This window comes from Papio anubis, chromosome 9, assembly GCF_008728515.1.
Source record: "Papio anubis isolate 15944 chromosome 9, Panubis1.0, whole genome shotgun sequence".
NCBI classification, from domain to species: Eukaryota; Metazoa; Chordata; class Mammalia; order Primates; family Cercopithecidae; genus Papio; species Papio anubis.
Window position 1 is genome coordinate 30,837,822 of NC_044984.1, and position 16,524 is coordinate 30,854,345.

At 43.5% G+C, this 16,524-nt stretch overlaps 1 protein-coding gene across 6 annotated transcripts in view; it reads left to right on the plus strand.

The window, feature by feature from the left end:
* Positions 1-8,587: 8,587 nt before the first annotated feature.
* BICD1 (BICD cargo adaptor 1) overlaps positions 8,588-16,524 on the plus strand; it is a 271,113-nt gene continuing 263,176 nt past the window's right edge. For 3 of the 6 annotated variants that reach the window (XM_031650415.1, XM_031650416.1, XM_003906184.5), the window contains exon 1: positions 8,739-9,428. In XM_031650415.1, coding sequence (XP_031506275.1) covers positions 9,216-9,428 — 213 coding nt within the window. In that variant the 5' untranslated portion in view covers positions 8,739-9,215. Of the gene's footprint in view, positions 9,429-16,524 lie in introns of all 6 variants that reach the window. The other 3 variants (XM_003906183.5, XM_031650417.1, XR_004176036.1) reach the window with 2 other exon arrangements.

Genomic DNA, 16,524 nt, shown 5'->3' on the forward strand with positions numbered 1-16,524 from the left:
CTAATTTTTGTATTTTTAGTAGAGATGGGGTTTCACCATATTGGCCAGCCTGGTCTCAAACTCCTGACCTCAAGTGATCTGCCCATTTTGGCCTCCCAAAGTGCTGGGATTACAGGCGTGAGCCACTGTGCCCAGCCACAATAGCCATTTTGCCTAAGTTTTATTTTAGAATCCTGAGTAAAAGCTGTGACCTTCTAGCTTCATCTACTCTCTGACATTACCTGAAACCTTAGCCTGTGTGGCAAGTTCTATTACAGGATTCACATTTCCTGATTTCAAAATTACTACACAGCAGTGGTAAACAAGACATTGTGGTAGCGCCATAAATAGCGTGATGGTTTGAATGTTTGTGTCCCTTCCAGAATTCATATTGGAAGTTATTCCCCAATGCAGCAGTTTAAGAGGTGAGGCCTTCAGGGGTGATTCGGGCATGCGGGTTCTGCCCTCATGGATGGCATATGGGGAAATAGGCTAGGCCCTTTTTTTTGTGCTTCCGGTCTTCCACCATATGAGGTCACAGCAGGAAGGTACCACCCTGGAAGCAGAGAGCAGCCCTCGCCAGACACCAACTCTACTGGCACCTTGATCTTGTACTTCTTAGTCTCTAGAACTGTGCAGAAATACATTTCTGGTCTTTATTAATTACCCAGTCTCATGCATTTTGTTATAGGTGTCTGAATGGACTAAGATAGATGGACATGTAGACCAATGGAATAGATTTGAGAGCCTAGAAATAAACCCATATGTCTGTGGTCAAGTGACTTTTGACAAGGGTATCAAAACCATTCAGTGGGGAAAGAATAGCCTTTTGACAAATGATACTGGGACAACAGGATAGCCACCTGCAAAGGATGACATTGAACCCTCACCTTACACAATTTAAAGAAATTAATTCAAAATGAACCAGAAACCTAAATGTAAGAGCTGAAACTAAAAAATTTTAAAAATAAAACATAGGTCTAAATCTTCTCAACCTCAGAGTTGGCAATGATACGACAGCAAAAGCACAAACAAAAGAAAAAATAAATTAGACTTCATCAAAGTTAAAAACTTTTCCTTTTTAAAGGACCACTTTATTTATTTACTTATTTTTTTGAGACAGGATCTCACTCCGTCGCCCAGACTGGAGTGCAGTGGCGCGATTTCCGCTCCAGGTTCAAGCAATTCTCCTGCCTTAGCCTCCCAAGTAACTGGGATTACATGCATGCGCCATCACATCCGGCTAATTTTTGTATTTTTGTAGACACAGGGTTTCACCATGTTGGCCAGGCCCATCTTGAACTCCTGGCCTCAAGTGATCCGCCCGCCTCAGCCTCCCAAAGTTCTGGGATTACAGGCAGGAGCCACTGCTCCCGGATAAAGGACCATTTAAAAATGTAAAAGGACAACCTCCCCCCACCACCCCCCCGTTGAGAGAAAATCATTCTAAATCAAATATCTGATAAGGGACTTGCATCTATAATATACAAAGAACCCATACATTCAATAATAAAATGATTACTAACTCAAACAGTAGACAAAGGATCTGGACAGGCATTTTGCCAACAAAGATATACAAATGGCCAAAAACACATTTAAAAAAGCTCAACATAATTAGCCATCATGGAATTGCAAATCGAAATCGCAACAAAATATGCTACTTTACATCTACTAGGGTGGCTGGACTCAAAAATTCAGATGATACCACGGTTGTCAAGGATGTGGAGAAATCAGACCCCTCATACGCTGGTGTTGGGAATGTAAAATGGTTCAGCCACTTTGGGGAACAATCCAGAAGTCCTTCCAAATGTGAAACTTTGAGTTAACACATGACTTAGCAATTCCACTTCCAGGTATGCCCAAAAGAAATGAACATATGTCCACAACAAAAGTTGTACACGATGTTCGTAACATATTATTCATAATAGCCAAAAGGTGGAAACAACCCAAATGCCCATAAACTGATGAATGGATACACAGGTGGTATCTCTACACAATGCAATATTCTTCAGCCATGAAAAGGAAAGTAGTGGCCGGGCACGGTAGCTCATGCCTGTAATTCCAGCACTTTGGAAAGCTGAGGTGGGTGGATCACTTGAGGTTGGGAGTTCGAGGCCAGCCTGACCACCATGGAGAAACTCTGTCTCTACTAAAAATACAAAAAATTAGCCGGGCATTGGCCAGGAGTGGTGGCTCACGCATGTAATCTTAGCACTTTGGGAGACCGAGGCGGGCGGATCACGAGGTCAGGAGATCGAGACCATCCTGGCTAACATGGTGAAACCCAGTCTCTACTAAAAATACAAAAAAAATTAGCCAGGCATGGTGGCGGGTGCACACCTGTAGTCCCAGCTACTCAGGAGGCTGAGGTGGGAGAGTGGCATGAACCCGGGAGGTGGAGCTTGCAGTGAGCCAAGATCCCACCACTGCACTACAGCCTGGGTGACAGGGCGAGACTCCGTCTCAAAAAAAAAAAAAAAAAATTAGCCAGGCATAGTGGCACATGCCTGTAATCCCAGCTACTCGGGAGGCTGAGGTAGGAGAATCCCTTGAACCTGGGAGGTGGAGGTTGCAGTGAGCCAAGATCCCGCAACAACACCACAACGGGAACAATAACAAAAAAAAGAAAAAAAAAAAAAAAAAAAAAAGGAAAGTAGTATGACACATGCTAAAATATAGATATATTTTGAAAACATTATGGTAAGAAAGAAGCCAGTCACAAAAGACTACATATTATGTGATGTTATTTATATGAAATATCAAGATTAGGGAAAGCTACAGAGACCAAAAATAGTTCAGTAGTTCCTGAAGACTGGGGTAATGGGGTGGAGGATGGGGATGGGATAGGAGGATGACAGCTAAAGGGTACAGGTGATTAAAGTAGACAAGGACAGCCACTGAGAGAGCTGGTATCCAAGCAGCTTGGAGGTGAAGTCCTGGCCCCAGAAGGCACTGCTATGGAAGCCACACGTCTCCCTTGAGGGTGCATCTGGAGATCTCAGTATGTGATGCGCTCTCGAAGGGCATATTTCCCACCAGCCATGCACAGCAGAGCACCCCAGTGCCCCACAGATCCACCTTCTCATTGTGTGTTCTCCCTGCCATCATTTCTGGGGACATGGAGTTGTCTGATTAGGCTGTCTCCACATCTTAAATTTTTTGAGATGGAGTCTTGCTCTGTTGCCCAGGCAGGAGTGCAGTGGCATGATCTCGGCTCACTGCAACCACCGCCTCCCAGGTTCAAGCAATTCTCCTGCCTCAGCCTCCCGAGCAGCTAGGACTACAGGTGTGCGCCATCACACCTAGCTAATTTTTGTATTTTTAGTAGAGACGGGGTTTCACCATGTTGGCCAGGCTCATCTCGAACTCTTGACCTCAGGTGATCCACCTGCCTTGTCCTCCCAAAGTTCTGGGATTGCAGGTATGAGCCACCGCGCCCAGCACACATCTTAAATTTCTATTCATGCTGCAATCCACTACAACATGGTATCTGCCTTCTCTGTTACACACAAATGAACCTTTTCAAGAGCACCCACTTCCATGTTGCCAAGTCCAGTGACATTGTGTGTTCTTATAGCACTTCGCTGTGACCTCTTGTTGGCACTGACTTGGTCCTTATTCCCTAGCTCCTTATACACACTTCTCTTTTGTTATCTTTCAAATGTTTCTCTCCTGATTTCCCCTGCACCCAGTCCCTCTCAACTCTCTTTGCTGGGTTTTCCTCTCCAACTCAACCTTTATAGGGGTACCTCAGGGCTAGATCCTAGACCCCTTTCTTTTCTTTACTTACATCTTTCCCTAGATAATCCCATCTGTTTTCCATTGATTTCAATGCCATCTAATGCTAATGATTTTCAAAGCAAAGTCATCATACCTCCCAAGAAGTCTTTTCTTAATTTTGGTCTTACATCAAATTGTTGACTTAATATTTCTATTCAAATGTCTCAAAAGTGGCTGGGCACGGTGGCTCACGCCTGTAATCCCAGCACTTTGGGAGGCCAAGGCGGGCAGATCACCTGAGGTCAGGAGTTCGAGACCAGCCTGGCCAACATGGTGAAACCACGTCTCTATTAAGAATACAAAAATTAGCTGGGTGTGGTGGCACATGCCTATAGTCCCAGCTACTTGGGAGGGTGAGGCAGGAAAATTGCTTGAACCTGTGAGGTGGAGGTTATAGTGAGCCGAGATCGTGCCACTGCACTCCAGCCTGGGCAATAGAAGGAGACTCCATCTCAAAAAAACCAAACCAAACCAAACCAAACCAAACTCACAAATGTTTCAAAAGTGTCTTAAGTCTAATATGTTCAAAATAGAATTCTTGAAACTGTTCTAGCTAACTAAATGGCAGCCCGTCTTCCCAAGTCAGAAAATTAGAATTTATTTATCATTCCTTTTTTCTCCCTATCCCACATTCAATCCTCAACAAGGTCTTAAGAATTCTACCCTCCCATTCCACTCCTTCCTCAATATAAATCCATGTACTTCTTTTCCCAGCTGCTATCACCTCAGTCTAGGCCATGATTTTCTTTTTCCTGGACAACTGCAACAGCTTCCTAACTAGGGACCCTACTTTGATCTTTTGATAACTTCCAACTTTTTTGTGTGTGCGGTAGAAAAATTTTAACTTAAAAAAATTTTTTTGAGAGATGGGGTTTCACTATGTTGTCCAGGTTGGTCTTGAACTCCTGGATCAAGCAATCAGCCTGCCTCAGCCTCCCAAAGTGCTCTGGGATTACAGGTGTGAGCCATTGCATCCGGCCGACATTCTTAAAATACAAATATAACTATTTCATTTCCTGACTAAAGAATCATCAAAGGCCGCCCACTGCCCTGAGAATAAAACCCAAATTCTTCATTCTGACTTGCAAGGCAAGTATAATCCCTGCCTATCTCTCTGATGTTGCCTGACTTCTTGATATAGTCTTAGGTCATTTCCCTTGAGCTTATTAATCCTCACCTCTTTGATTTTTTTTTTTTTTTTTTTTTTTTTTAGTAGAGATGGGGTCTCGGTATGTTGCCCAGGCTGGTCTCGAACTCCTGAGCTCACATAATCCTCTCACCTTTGCCTCCCAGAGTACTGGGATTACAGGCATGAGCCACTGCATCCAGCAGCCTCCCTGATTTTTATTCTTTGCACTCAACAAGCTCTTTTCTGCCTTTGGCTTTTACACGTGTTATTTCCTTTTCCTGAAAAGCTTCTCCCCCACATTTTATATATCCAACTCCTTTTTGTTCGTTAGATAATAAAATGAATATCACTTCTTCAGAGAGATCTCCACTGATTATTATTTTTTTCTTCTTTTTACCTAAATTTTATCCTTGTTTTTCTTTTAAAACTTTTTAAAAGCACATATAAAATGCTTATTAGGTGTGTGATACTATTCTATTCACAACAATCTCAGAATTAGATTATATTATTATCTCCTTTTTGGATACGAGGCAACTGAGAAACACACAGCTAGTAAGTGGCAAAGTTGGATCTGACCCAAGTAGAGTAGCTTGTGCTTTTTTTTTTTTTTCTTTTGATGAGTCTTGCTTTGTCACCAGGTTAGAGCACAGTGGCACAATCAGTTCATTGCAGCCTTAATCTCTTGGGTTCAAGCCATCATCCTGTCTCCGCCTCCTAAGTAGTGCGGACCACAGGCATGTACTACCATGCCCAGCTAATATTTTTTAGTTTTTTGTAGCCATGAAGTCTCTCTATGTTGCCCAGGCTGGTCTTGAACTCCTGGCCTCATGTGACCTCCTGCCTCAGCTTCCCAAAGTGCTAGGATTACTAGTATGAGCCACCACACCCAGCCTAAGAATGCTTTAAGAAATTATTTTCTATATTCCTGTCATTGATATATATATGCAATACATATGGCATATACGAAAAAAGAGGGGAATGCCGCACTGGAACAGCATGGTATATAGGAAATAAATTTGGCTGGGCATGGTGGCTCACATCTGTAATCCCAGAACTTTGGGAGGCTGGGGTGGGAGGATCCCTTGATCCCAAGAGTTCGAGACCAGCCTGGGCAACATAGGCAGACCTCGTCTCTACAAAAATTTAAAAAATTAGCTGAGTGTGGTAGCATACATCTGTAGTCCCAGCTACTCAGGAGGCTGAGGTGGGAGGATCGCTTGAGCCCAGGAGGTTGAGGCTGCAGGGAGTCATGATCACGCTACTGCACTCCAGCCTAAGTGATGGAGACCCTGTCTCAGGAAAAAAAAAAAAAAAAACAAGAAAATAAGTTTATCTTCTTTACGTTAAATACCAACATTTAAGGATCAAAGTTCAACTAAGCAACATCTTAAAGTGTGAGAGTGTGCAAGACATGCCTGAAATCAGACAAAAGTGACAAGTGACAAAAGTGTATCAATCAGAAAAATGGGGCAGGATAGAGCATAGGGGCTGGGCCACAATGGAAATTTAGAAAAAAGGAAAGTCACAGAGGCAAACTCTGTTCTTAGTCTGATCCAAAGGAGAGGGAAGTGCAGGCAATCTAGTCCAAGTCTTATGATCCCTTTGGAAGGACTATGCTTACAGTTCATACAGTGAGGAATGGCCAGGGGCTTCCTGGAAAGGCAGGTTAGCAACCTGCAGTTGCAGGTTCCATCTCTTTTCTCTTCAGCAGTTCATCATCATTCATCAACGTGTCAGAGGTCAGATGCCACAGGAGCACACAGAAGGGGCTTCCCACCTGGAGTGTGAGATAAGGAAAGATAGGTCGGATGTTGTAGTCATTATCATCCGCTTCTCTACAAAGCTGGAATTTATGGTAGCTGCACATTTGGAGTGTTTTCTCCTTTTATTTATTTATTTTTAGATCAGACAATCACAAGGGAATATTCTTTTGTTTTATTTTCAGATCAGACAATCACATGAGAATATGCTGTTGTGATCATTGGCGTTTAGAAGGAACCTTGTCTGGTTTGTGAAGCAATGGAAAACACATCCAGACAGCCTGTTAGTGGAAGTTTTGGAAGGGCACTGTCATTTGCTTTTCCTCCCACGCCATCAACAAGTGTCTTTTTTTTTTTTTTTTTTTTTGAAATGGAGTCTCTGTTGCCCAGGCTGGAATGCAGTGGCTGCACCCTCTATCTCCTGGGTTTAAGCAATTCTCCTGCCTCAGCCTCCCAAGTAGCTTGGATAACAGGTGTGCACCACCACGCCTGGCTAATTTTTGTATTTTTTTGTAGAGATGGAGTTTCACCATGTGGGCCAGGCTAATCTTGAACTCCTGACCTCAAATGATCCACCTGCTTCGGCCTCCCAAAGTGCTGGGATTATAGGCTTGAGCCACTGTGCCCGGTCAACAATTGTCTTTTTTTTTTTTTCTTAACCAGGTACACAATGATGAGAGAGTTGAGTCCTGCTTTCTAACTTAGAAAACGCATGTGTGTTGAACACCTGGCCACGGAGAAACAGTTCCGGAAGAGGTGCCATGCAGAAGAAGAGAGGGAAGGAACTGGAAAGACCCACCGATCTGCGGGTCTCACCGCCTCCCGCTACACAGAAATCGCTTCTTTTCTCTTCTATTGCGTTCTTTCCTCTTGATTCTCCACCCTTCTCCGCTCTTTCATTTCCTCCACTCTTACTTTGCTTTCACCTCCTTTTGCAACCGTTCATCATCACTCTTTATGTAGATGAATGTGATTATCTTACAAGCATGTAATATTTAGTTGCTGGGTTTGTATGAGTAATGAGTGAACCTGAAGCCAACATGATGAATCCCGTTTAGTGCTCCAGAGTTAAGATTCCAGAGTTGCCTGACTTTGGGAAAATCACCCCATCTCCCTTTGCCTTTCTTTCACCCCCTGTAAACTGTGGATAATGGCTCCTACCTCAAAGCATTGTTAGGATTGGAGACAATGCATGTTACATACTTAGAAGAATGCTTGGCACGGGTCTCAAGAACTCTTAGCTCTTAGTGCTTAAAAAATGCTTATTGTAGGGCATCGCTGGTATCTTATATAGGGCATTTCATGCAGTTTTCCTTTATTGAAGACACAGAGCAAGGTGCTTTGGTGGAAACTATTGGGGCAAGATATACAGTACCTGGAGAGGTTTCCTGGGTGCATGTATTATGGAGATTTTTTTTCTGAGCGGATAGCGCTCTTGTGATACGCTGGGCGAGAGCGAGCAATATTTAGCGGACTGTCCTGAGAGGATGATAAGGTTATTTGGTGAGAGTGTTAGATGGCCCAGGCCAGACTCGGGAGAGGCAGGGAGAGAGGGGGACGACGGACGAAGGCTCCTTGGGGGTGTGTCTTGAAGGCTTTGGAAACCCAGCGTTCTTTTGGGGGCAGGTGGCCCAGAGAGCCTTCTGCGCGCCCAGGGGACGAGGAGGATGCGCGGGCCGCGACCGCGAGAGTTTTGTTTGCTTTTCTCGGGAGAAAGCGTTCCAGGCAGTTTTCTGAGCTTCGGCCCTCTACGTAGCAAAAGAGCCCGGGCGCCCACGCCGCTCTCAGGGTCTTCTACCGCCACCGGGACAAAGCCCTAGGAGGAGCTCCCGCCCCCGCGAGCCGGACAGGGAGGAGGCTCTCCCGCCGCGCGAGCCCCACCGCTTCCCAGTCCCGGGCCCGTCGCCTGCGCCTCCGCTTGGCGCGCCTCGCGGTGCAGCGGGCGGTGGCCCCGCGCGCCCGGCGGGAGGCGCCTCGGGATGTTTCCGTCTGGTCCTTCCCTCCTCCCCCCGCGCTGACTCCATCCGCTCCCCGCCCCCTGCTCGGAGCCGCCGCCACGCGGGAAGGGAGGGAGCCGGCCCCGAGACTGCATCATTCCGCACCGGCTGCTGCAGGGCCAGAGGGAGCAGGTGGAACGAGCGAGCGAGCCGGAGCGCGCCAGACCCAGGGCGAGACTGCAGTGACGCGGCCCGGGAGACATGGCGGCCGGGCGTCTCTGAATAAGCAGAATCCGGAGCCCCTCGCTGCCCCCGGCCGCCGCATCCCGGGCCATGCCGCACGGCTGCTGACCGCACGCAGGGGCCGGCCCCGAGGACACATGCGGCGGCCTCTGCCGCCTCGCCCCTGACCCTCTGGCCTGTTCTCCATGTTGCATTTCTCGTCAGTTTCTCGGGCGGTGTAGCTGCCGCTGCCACCAGAGCCGGCGGGGTATCGCGCTGCTCATTCATCCAGAGTACTTTCTTTTCCATTTCCACCCCTCCCTTCCCATTTCCTTCTGCCTTTCCCCGCCAGCTTTGCATCCATCTCCCCGACCCCGTCACCCTCTCCTGCTTCCATCCACCGGGGCTATGGCCGCAGAAGAGGTATTGCAGACGGTGGACCATTATAAGACTGAGATAGAGAGGCTGACCAAGGAGCTCACGGAGACCACCCACGAGAAGATCCAGGCTGCCGAGTATGGGCTGGTGGTGCTGGAGGAGAAGCTGACCCTCAAACAGCAGTATGACGAGCTGGAGGCTGAGTACGACAGCCTCAAACAGGAGCTGGAGCAGCTCAAAGAGGTGAGTTGCCTGTCACCTCTCCCCTTCCTGGCCGCACTCCCCCCACCCGCAAGGCCCACTCATCATGATCAAGAAGTCATGAAGGAGGTGATTGAAAGGGCTGTTTCTTCTTCTAGGGCCCTTTGTTGATAAGAGAAGATTGAAAGATTCCATTGTTTTCTCCCCCAAGAGAAAAATTGCCAAAGAAATGAATATATAAGCTGGAATTTGGGAGGCAATGGCTGTTTGGCCTGCGGGGGAGGGAGATTCGTAAGAGTCTTCAAGTCTCAGCACTCTAAGGCGACATTCAAGTGGGTTGGAATGTATAAATCAAACTTCTCAAAACCGCTGTTATCTCAAACCCAGGTTTCAGCGACAATTTCATAGTCCACAGAAGTGATGAGGTTTGTGCCTGAGGACCCACAATTTCAGGATGTAGACTGTATGGTACCTCAGCTTTCCTCTAGATGTAACCGCTCCTTGGTGAGAGAGGGAACTCCGCACCAATCCCATTTGACAAAGGCTAGGCAATCTTCATTCTGCTTGGCTTTAGTCATTCTTGTCATTGGGCTGCAGGAGAAAAACAACTTTGCTGGGTGATCCCATTGCCTTGATTTCACCTCGGAGGAGGCTGGGCCATGCCCAAGTCTTATGAGGTCACCCTGACTAGAAAAAATTGAACTCACCTACAAATAGTCTGAAAGAGTGGTGTATATGAAATACGTGGGTAGTGTTGCATTTCAAATGAGGCTCTTCTGTGGTTGAAATGATATATTTATAAAACCAGAATATCATAAATGGGTGATGTATAATGTCTGTCTTCAGTTTTTTTGTATTTGGCCTCTTTTAAAGCCTGTCGCATGTATGGGAGAAAACAATGAACGTGCTTTGATTTCCTATCAAGCACTCTTAAGAACATACATATTGTTTAAGTAACTCGGTCTATTTTACCTGATTCTTGAGGCACTATGGGTAGCAAGTAGCCGCTTATAAATTTAAATGTAATATACACTCCTTTTCTATGCGTCAAGTCCTTATTTTTAGGTGCATATTGACATTTAAATGTTAATTATTGTTTGGCATATAATATCACAAATCTATTTCTTATGAGTTTGGTTTTTCTTGGGAGGGGTCTTATTTTATGCTGTTACAGTTAAAAAAATGTGATTTATGACATAATGAATCAACTTGCCTTCCAATTTAGCATGTAATATGGTAAGCATTTATACTTGTAGATATGTCTTATTTTATTTGGATGCCTGTCTACCAAAAAATAAATGTACCGCCTATGATTAAAAATCCCAGCTAGGAATCTAATTTTTGTGTGTGTCAGGCTGTACATTTCTAGTTCATGTTTTACTTACCATGTACCTGTCTGGTCTTAACAAGAGCTGGAGTTGTTTATATTTTCCAACTTAGATTAGGCTGACATATTTAAATGCAGTGATGCTAAACCTCATGAAGTGAGGAAGCAGGATGATGACTGTAATTCTCAGAGATGTTTTGATGCTGTCTATACCTATCAACACTGCTTTGCCAAGACAGGGAAGTGCAAACCAGAAAGTGGTAAGCCATCACCTTCTTGATAAAGGAGATGGACTTAATTTAATGAAATGTACCTGTTACTGACTTTCCTGCTTGATTTAAACAATCCTTCTAGGGATATTTCTGTCATTGCACTTACCTTGCATAGCAAACCTTAATGCAAGTGTGTTTTGCCTTTGCTACACTGTGAGCTTTGCATCCAAAGTCTTTAACACAAAAGCTAGCACATGGTGGGCATGAAATATTTTATGAAAGAATCAGTTTGTACCAGAAGAAGGCACACTTTTGTCAAGCGTTCAGTAGTCAATATTGGTTAGTGTTAGAGAAATACTAAGAAAATTAGGATGTATAGGAAGTGACAGATGTTAATAAAACTACCTGTATTAGTTTCACCAGCAGTAATTAGAAAAATGTGAAAAAAATGTTTTTTAGGAATAATGTAACTGCGTTTTCTTAATACAGAATGATGCAAATACCAGCTAAAATTTTTTCTATAAATATTTTAATGTGTATTTTGTTCTGTATAGCAGGAGGTTAATAAAAATTTATCAGCATTATTTTTACTAAATGATTATTTTAATATATTTATTTTCAGTTGCATTTAGCATAAGTGAAATTCAAGATTCCTAAAAAACTGGTTTATACAGTTATATAAAAATGTATTTTAGGTAATTATTATAGTTGATTATTTGATAGTGAGGCCTATTATTTTTATTCTTTAAACATGGAATATACTTTAGTTGGAAATATAACTTAAATTAGTTAAATCGATTTCAAGTAATATTTCTTGTATGAAAAGTAAATCCAAAATAATTGTGCAAACTGAGGTGTTCCAACACTAATATTATATAGAAGTCAGTTTTGAAAAATATATTTTGTGAGTGTTTTGATTTTTCAAAAGGAAGTTTTGCTCATTATCAGGTGTATATAGTAAATGATGTTGCATTGTATCTATAAAGCCAAGCATAAAATAAATCTGGCTTATTTCTGGGATCTTTGAACAAATATGATTTATTTAAAAATAATTGAACCAGTTTATGGGAATGTCAACAGAAAACTACTGTATTAAGTCCAAGTTGGACATTAGTAATTTGCAATGTAGCAACATGGCTCAGTCTTTGCAGGTCATTTTGTTTTCCAGAGTCAGTACCCACCAATGTTGCCACCTTCCTTCCCAGGCTAGGTACTGCTGTGACAATAATGCAAGTGGGCAGTGTTGCCTGAAGATGTGCAAAATCAAGAAGATGAAATTCATTAAATTTTTTTCCTAGTTATTTCTTCTCTTAACTCAATTGTTTTTTGACCTGGCCTGATGTTGTTTAGTGCTCTGCATGGACTACTGTAATTCAGCTCACAAAAGAACACACTTGAAAGAAAAACACTAAGGATTTGAAAAAAGGATGACTTCTGACATCATCAGAATGTTCTCCTTTTCATGATTCTTTGGGCAGCTGGACAGAGCAGTATGTCCACTGGAATACTTGAGTCTGGTTTTGTGATTTCACAAATAACACTTGCTCTTCAGTGACCTGAGTGAGGGTCACCCACATCCAGTTATGCTCAGGGCCTGGCTGATTATATGTTTGGGATGTACGTAAATCAGCACTGTGAGCCTGTCACCCAGGCCAGAATAGTGTTTGAAGAAGAGTCATAGCTCCAAAATAACCTGAAAACTAAAAATATACATATATAAAAATACCCTAGATCTGAAACTTAAGAGTTTTTTTGAACTTAAAAATGGTTGAAATTTAAAATGTTGTAAAGTTGAAAAAGAGCCCCTTTAGAAAGGAATGATTCAGCATTACTGGTGGCATTTTAAAAAGGAAATGTATCTGTGAGACAGCTTTAGAAAAGTTTTGCAGCTTGGATACCGTAAACTATGCACTAATGAGCTTCAACCCATTTTCTTGCTCATTTTGTCAACCCTGACACCAAGGATAGTTACCAGCTGCTGAAGAAGCACTTTCTGGACATTGGGCAGCTTTTCCTTTTGTAGCCAACTCTATGCTTTTTCAGGGTTATAGTTAAATCATTCAACACAAAAATATGTACTTATACAGTTTCAGAGCCTGTCACATTGGTGACCTGATGAATGCCATTTAATTACCTAGATTCATCTTTAAGCAGAATCGTTTTCCCTTCAGATGCTTAGAAAGATTGTTAGTTTCTTTTACATCTTTAAGTTCTAAATCACGAAATCATATGGCAAGAAAAACCCCAGATTTCTTTTCCAATCTATAAATAAACATAAAGAGAAAGTTAATACTTAATTGACCTGAACTATGATTTTTAACTTCTCTCATTGTTTTTATTTTTTTATTTTATTTTATTTTATTTTTGAGATGGAGTCTCGCACTTTCACCCAGGCTGGAGTGCAGTGGCACAATCTCGGCTCACTGCAAGCTCCACCTCCCGGATTCACACCATTCTCCTGCCTCAGCCTCCCAAGCAGCTGGGACTATAGGCGCCCGCCACCATGCCCAGCTAATTTTTTGTGTTTTAAGTAGAGATGGGGTTTCACTGTGTTAGCCAGGATGGTCTCGATGTTTTAAAAGAAAATATATTTACATTTATCATCAAATTAATCTTAAAATCTAAAATACATTAAGATATGCTTTTGGAAACTGTTACAAACAACCTCAACAAACAAACATCATCGCTTTCAATCACATCTCTTTTTTTCTGGACCCAGTTGCTCTAACTTGCACTACCGCTTCTTTTTTTTTTTTTTTCTTTGAGATGGAGTTTCACTCTTGTTGCCCAGGCTAGAGTGCAATGGTGTGATATCGGCTCACTGCAACTTCTACCTCCCAGGTTCAAGTGATTCTCCTGCTTCAGCCTCCTGAGTAGCTGGGATTACAGGCATGTGCCACCACACCTGGCCAATTTTGTATTTTTAGTAGAGACGGGGTTTCTCCATGTGGGTTGGGTTGATCTTGAACTCCCGACCTCAGGTGATCCACCTGCCTCAGCCTCTCAAAGTGCTGGGATTACAGGCAACTGTGCCTGTCCCGTTCTTTTTATTTCAAATCAAGATTTCGTCTCTGGCAAAGTTATTTCTCAGATATAACTTAGCAAGAATTTATCATCTTTTATCACATTCCCCATGTTTATGTGAGTATGTATGACAGCAATGGCTTGAAGATTTCTTCAGAACTTTTTGCTTGCAAATATTTTGCCCTATCATCCCCTTAAATATACTTGTACTCATGGATATTGCTTTCCAAATTTGAAAATAAGGTAATTAATTACTTGCATGTTGAAATATACATAAAGGACTTGCCCACACATAAGATTCCACCTGTAATTATGGCTTTGAGGAGAGGAGGGCATGAAGGGCTTCATAGTCTTAGTATTAAATAATTCATTATGCTAAAGGAGAATGCATGTAAAGTCAAGTGGCAGGAGATGCAATTGGGAAAGGGCCATGGCCACATTTTGTCTTTGTCTTGGGGATGTAGAGCCATTGAAAATAAATGAAACAGTCACTGTGTTTAATTTTACCAGTCTTCAAAACAATTCAGAGGGCTTACTACTCATTTTTACTGATAAAAAGATAATAAAAATAATAAAGCATTGACTTAACGTACAAGGCTTCATTTAGAACTAGGTTCTTTACAAGCCTTGCCTGTAATTCATGCAGCAATCCTTACACAAGGTAAGTGTTGCTTGCATTATACAGAAGAGGAAACTGAGTCTTAGAGAGGTTTAGGTCTCTTCCCAGGGCCACAAGACCAAGTGATGAAACTTGGAAGAAGCCCACTTTTTTTTGCACTGCGTCGTACTGCCTTAGAGTGTGAAACATCTCTGCCTAGTCTACAAACGCAATATAGAAGGTTATGGTGATGGTCGTAATGGGTGGATTGAGGCTGTGCAGTGGGATAGGCAGTGGCAGTAGGGATCGTGAGGAGGGGGCACATCTAAGAGCTATTTGGGAGGTAGGGTGGAACAGGCATTGGATGTTACTATAGGTGGAAAGTGAGGAAGACAGTGGAGTTGAGAATCTTCTCAGGCTGGATAGGAGGTGGTTCTATTTACAAAGGAAGGTATTATGGGGCAGAGCAGTTTTAGAGGGTGAAACTGATGCTCAAGTTACATGAGTTTTAGTTGTTTTTGACACAGGGTGTCTCTCTGTCACCCATGCTGGAGTGCGGTGGTGCTGTCACAGCTTACTGCAACCTCAACCATCCTGGCTCAAGTGATCCTCCCACCTCAGCCTCCCAAGGAGCTGGGACTGCAGACCCATGCCACCATGCCTAATTTTTTTTTTTTTTTTTTTTTTTTTTTTTGAGACTGAGTCTCACTCTGTTTCCCTAGGTTGGAGTGCAGTGGCAGAATGATCTCAGCTCACTGCACCTTCCTGAGTTCAAGCGGCGATTCTCCTGCCTCAGCCTCCCAAGTAACTGGTACTACAGGAGCATACCACCACGCTTGGATAAATTTTTTGTTTTTGAGATGGAATCTTGCTCTATCACTCAGGCTGAAGTGCAGTGGCCTTATCTCAGCTCACTGCAACCTCCACCTTTCAGGTTCAAGTGATTCTCCCGCCTTAGCCTCCTGAGTAGCTGGGACTACAGGTGCCTGCCACCATGCCTGAATAATTTTTTTTTTTTTTTTTCTCGAGACAGTCTCGCTCTGTTGCCTAGGCTGGAGCACAGTGGCACAATCTCGGCTCACTGCAACCTCTGCCTCCCGGGTTCAAGTGACTTTCCTGCCTCAGCCACCACCACGCCCGGCTAGTTTTTGTATTTTTTTTAGTAGAGATGGGGTTTTACCTTGTGGGCCAGAGTGGTCTCGATCTTCTGACCTCGTGATCCACCCACCTTGGCCTCCGAAAGTGCTGGGATTATAGGCGTGAGCCACCGCGACCAGCCTAATTTTTGTACTTTTAGCAGACAGAGGATTTCACCATGTTGCCCGGGCTGGTCTCAAATTCCTGAGCTTGAGCGATCTGCCTGCCTTGCCCTCGTAAAGTGTTGGGATTACAGACGTGTGCCACCGTGCCCAGCCACATAAGTCCTTTTAGTTCATGTTTTCTTTGCTGGGGAAGCACGCATTGCATGATAGAGTCAGATACTCAACTTTCTTTTTTTTTCTTTTTTTGAGATGGGGTCTCATTTTGACACCCAGGCTGGAGTGCAGTGGTGTGATTGTGGCTTACTGCAGCCTTGACCTCCTGGGCTCAAGCAGTCCTTGTGCCTCAGCCACCAAGTAGCTGGGACTACAGGCGCACACCGCCATGCCTGACTAATTTTTGTTTTTTTTTTTGTAGACACGGGGTTTTGCCATGTGGGCCAGGTTGGTCTAGAACTCTTGAGCTAAAACAATCTGCCTGTCTTGGCCTCCCAAAGTGCTAGGATTACAGGCTAACTTTCAATTTAATAAAAAAATTAATTTGTGCAATTGGTTGTTATTTTATAGAAGCCTAATTTCTAGAGTATGGGATATAAACAATTTAATAATGTTTTCACCAGTTAGTTTGATTGCTTTCTAAATTAGGAAAAATGAAAACAAACAATGGGCAAAGAAGCTGACTGGGGACAGTGAGGTCTAAGAAGGCAGTCTCTACTCA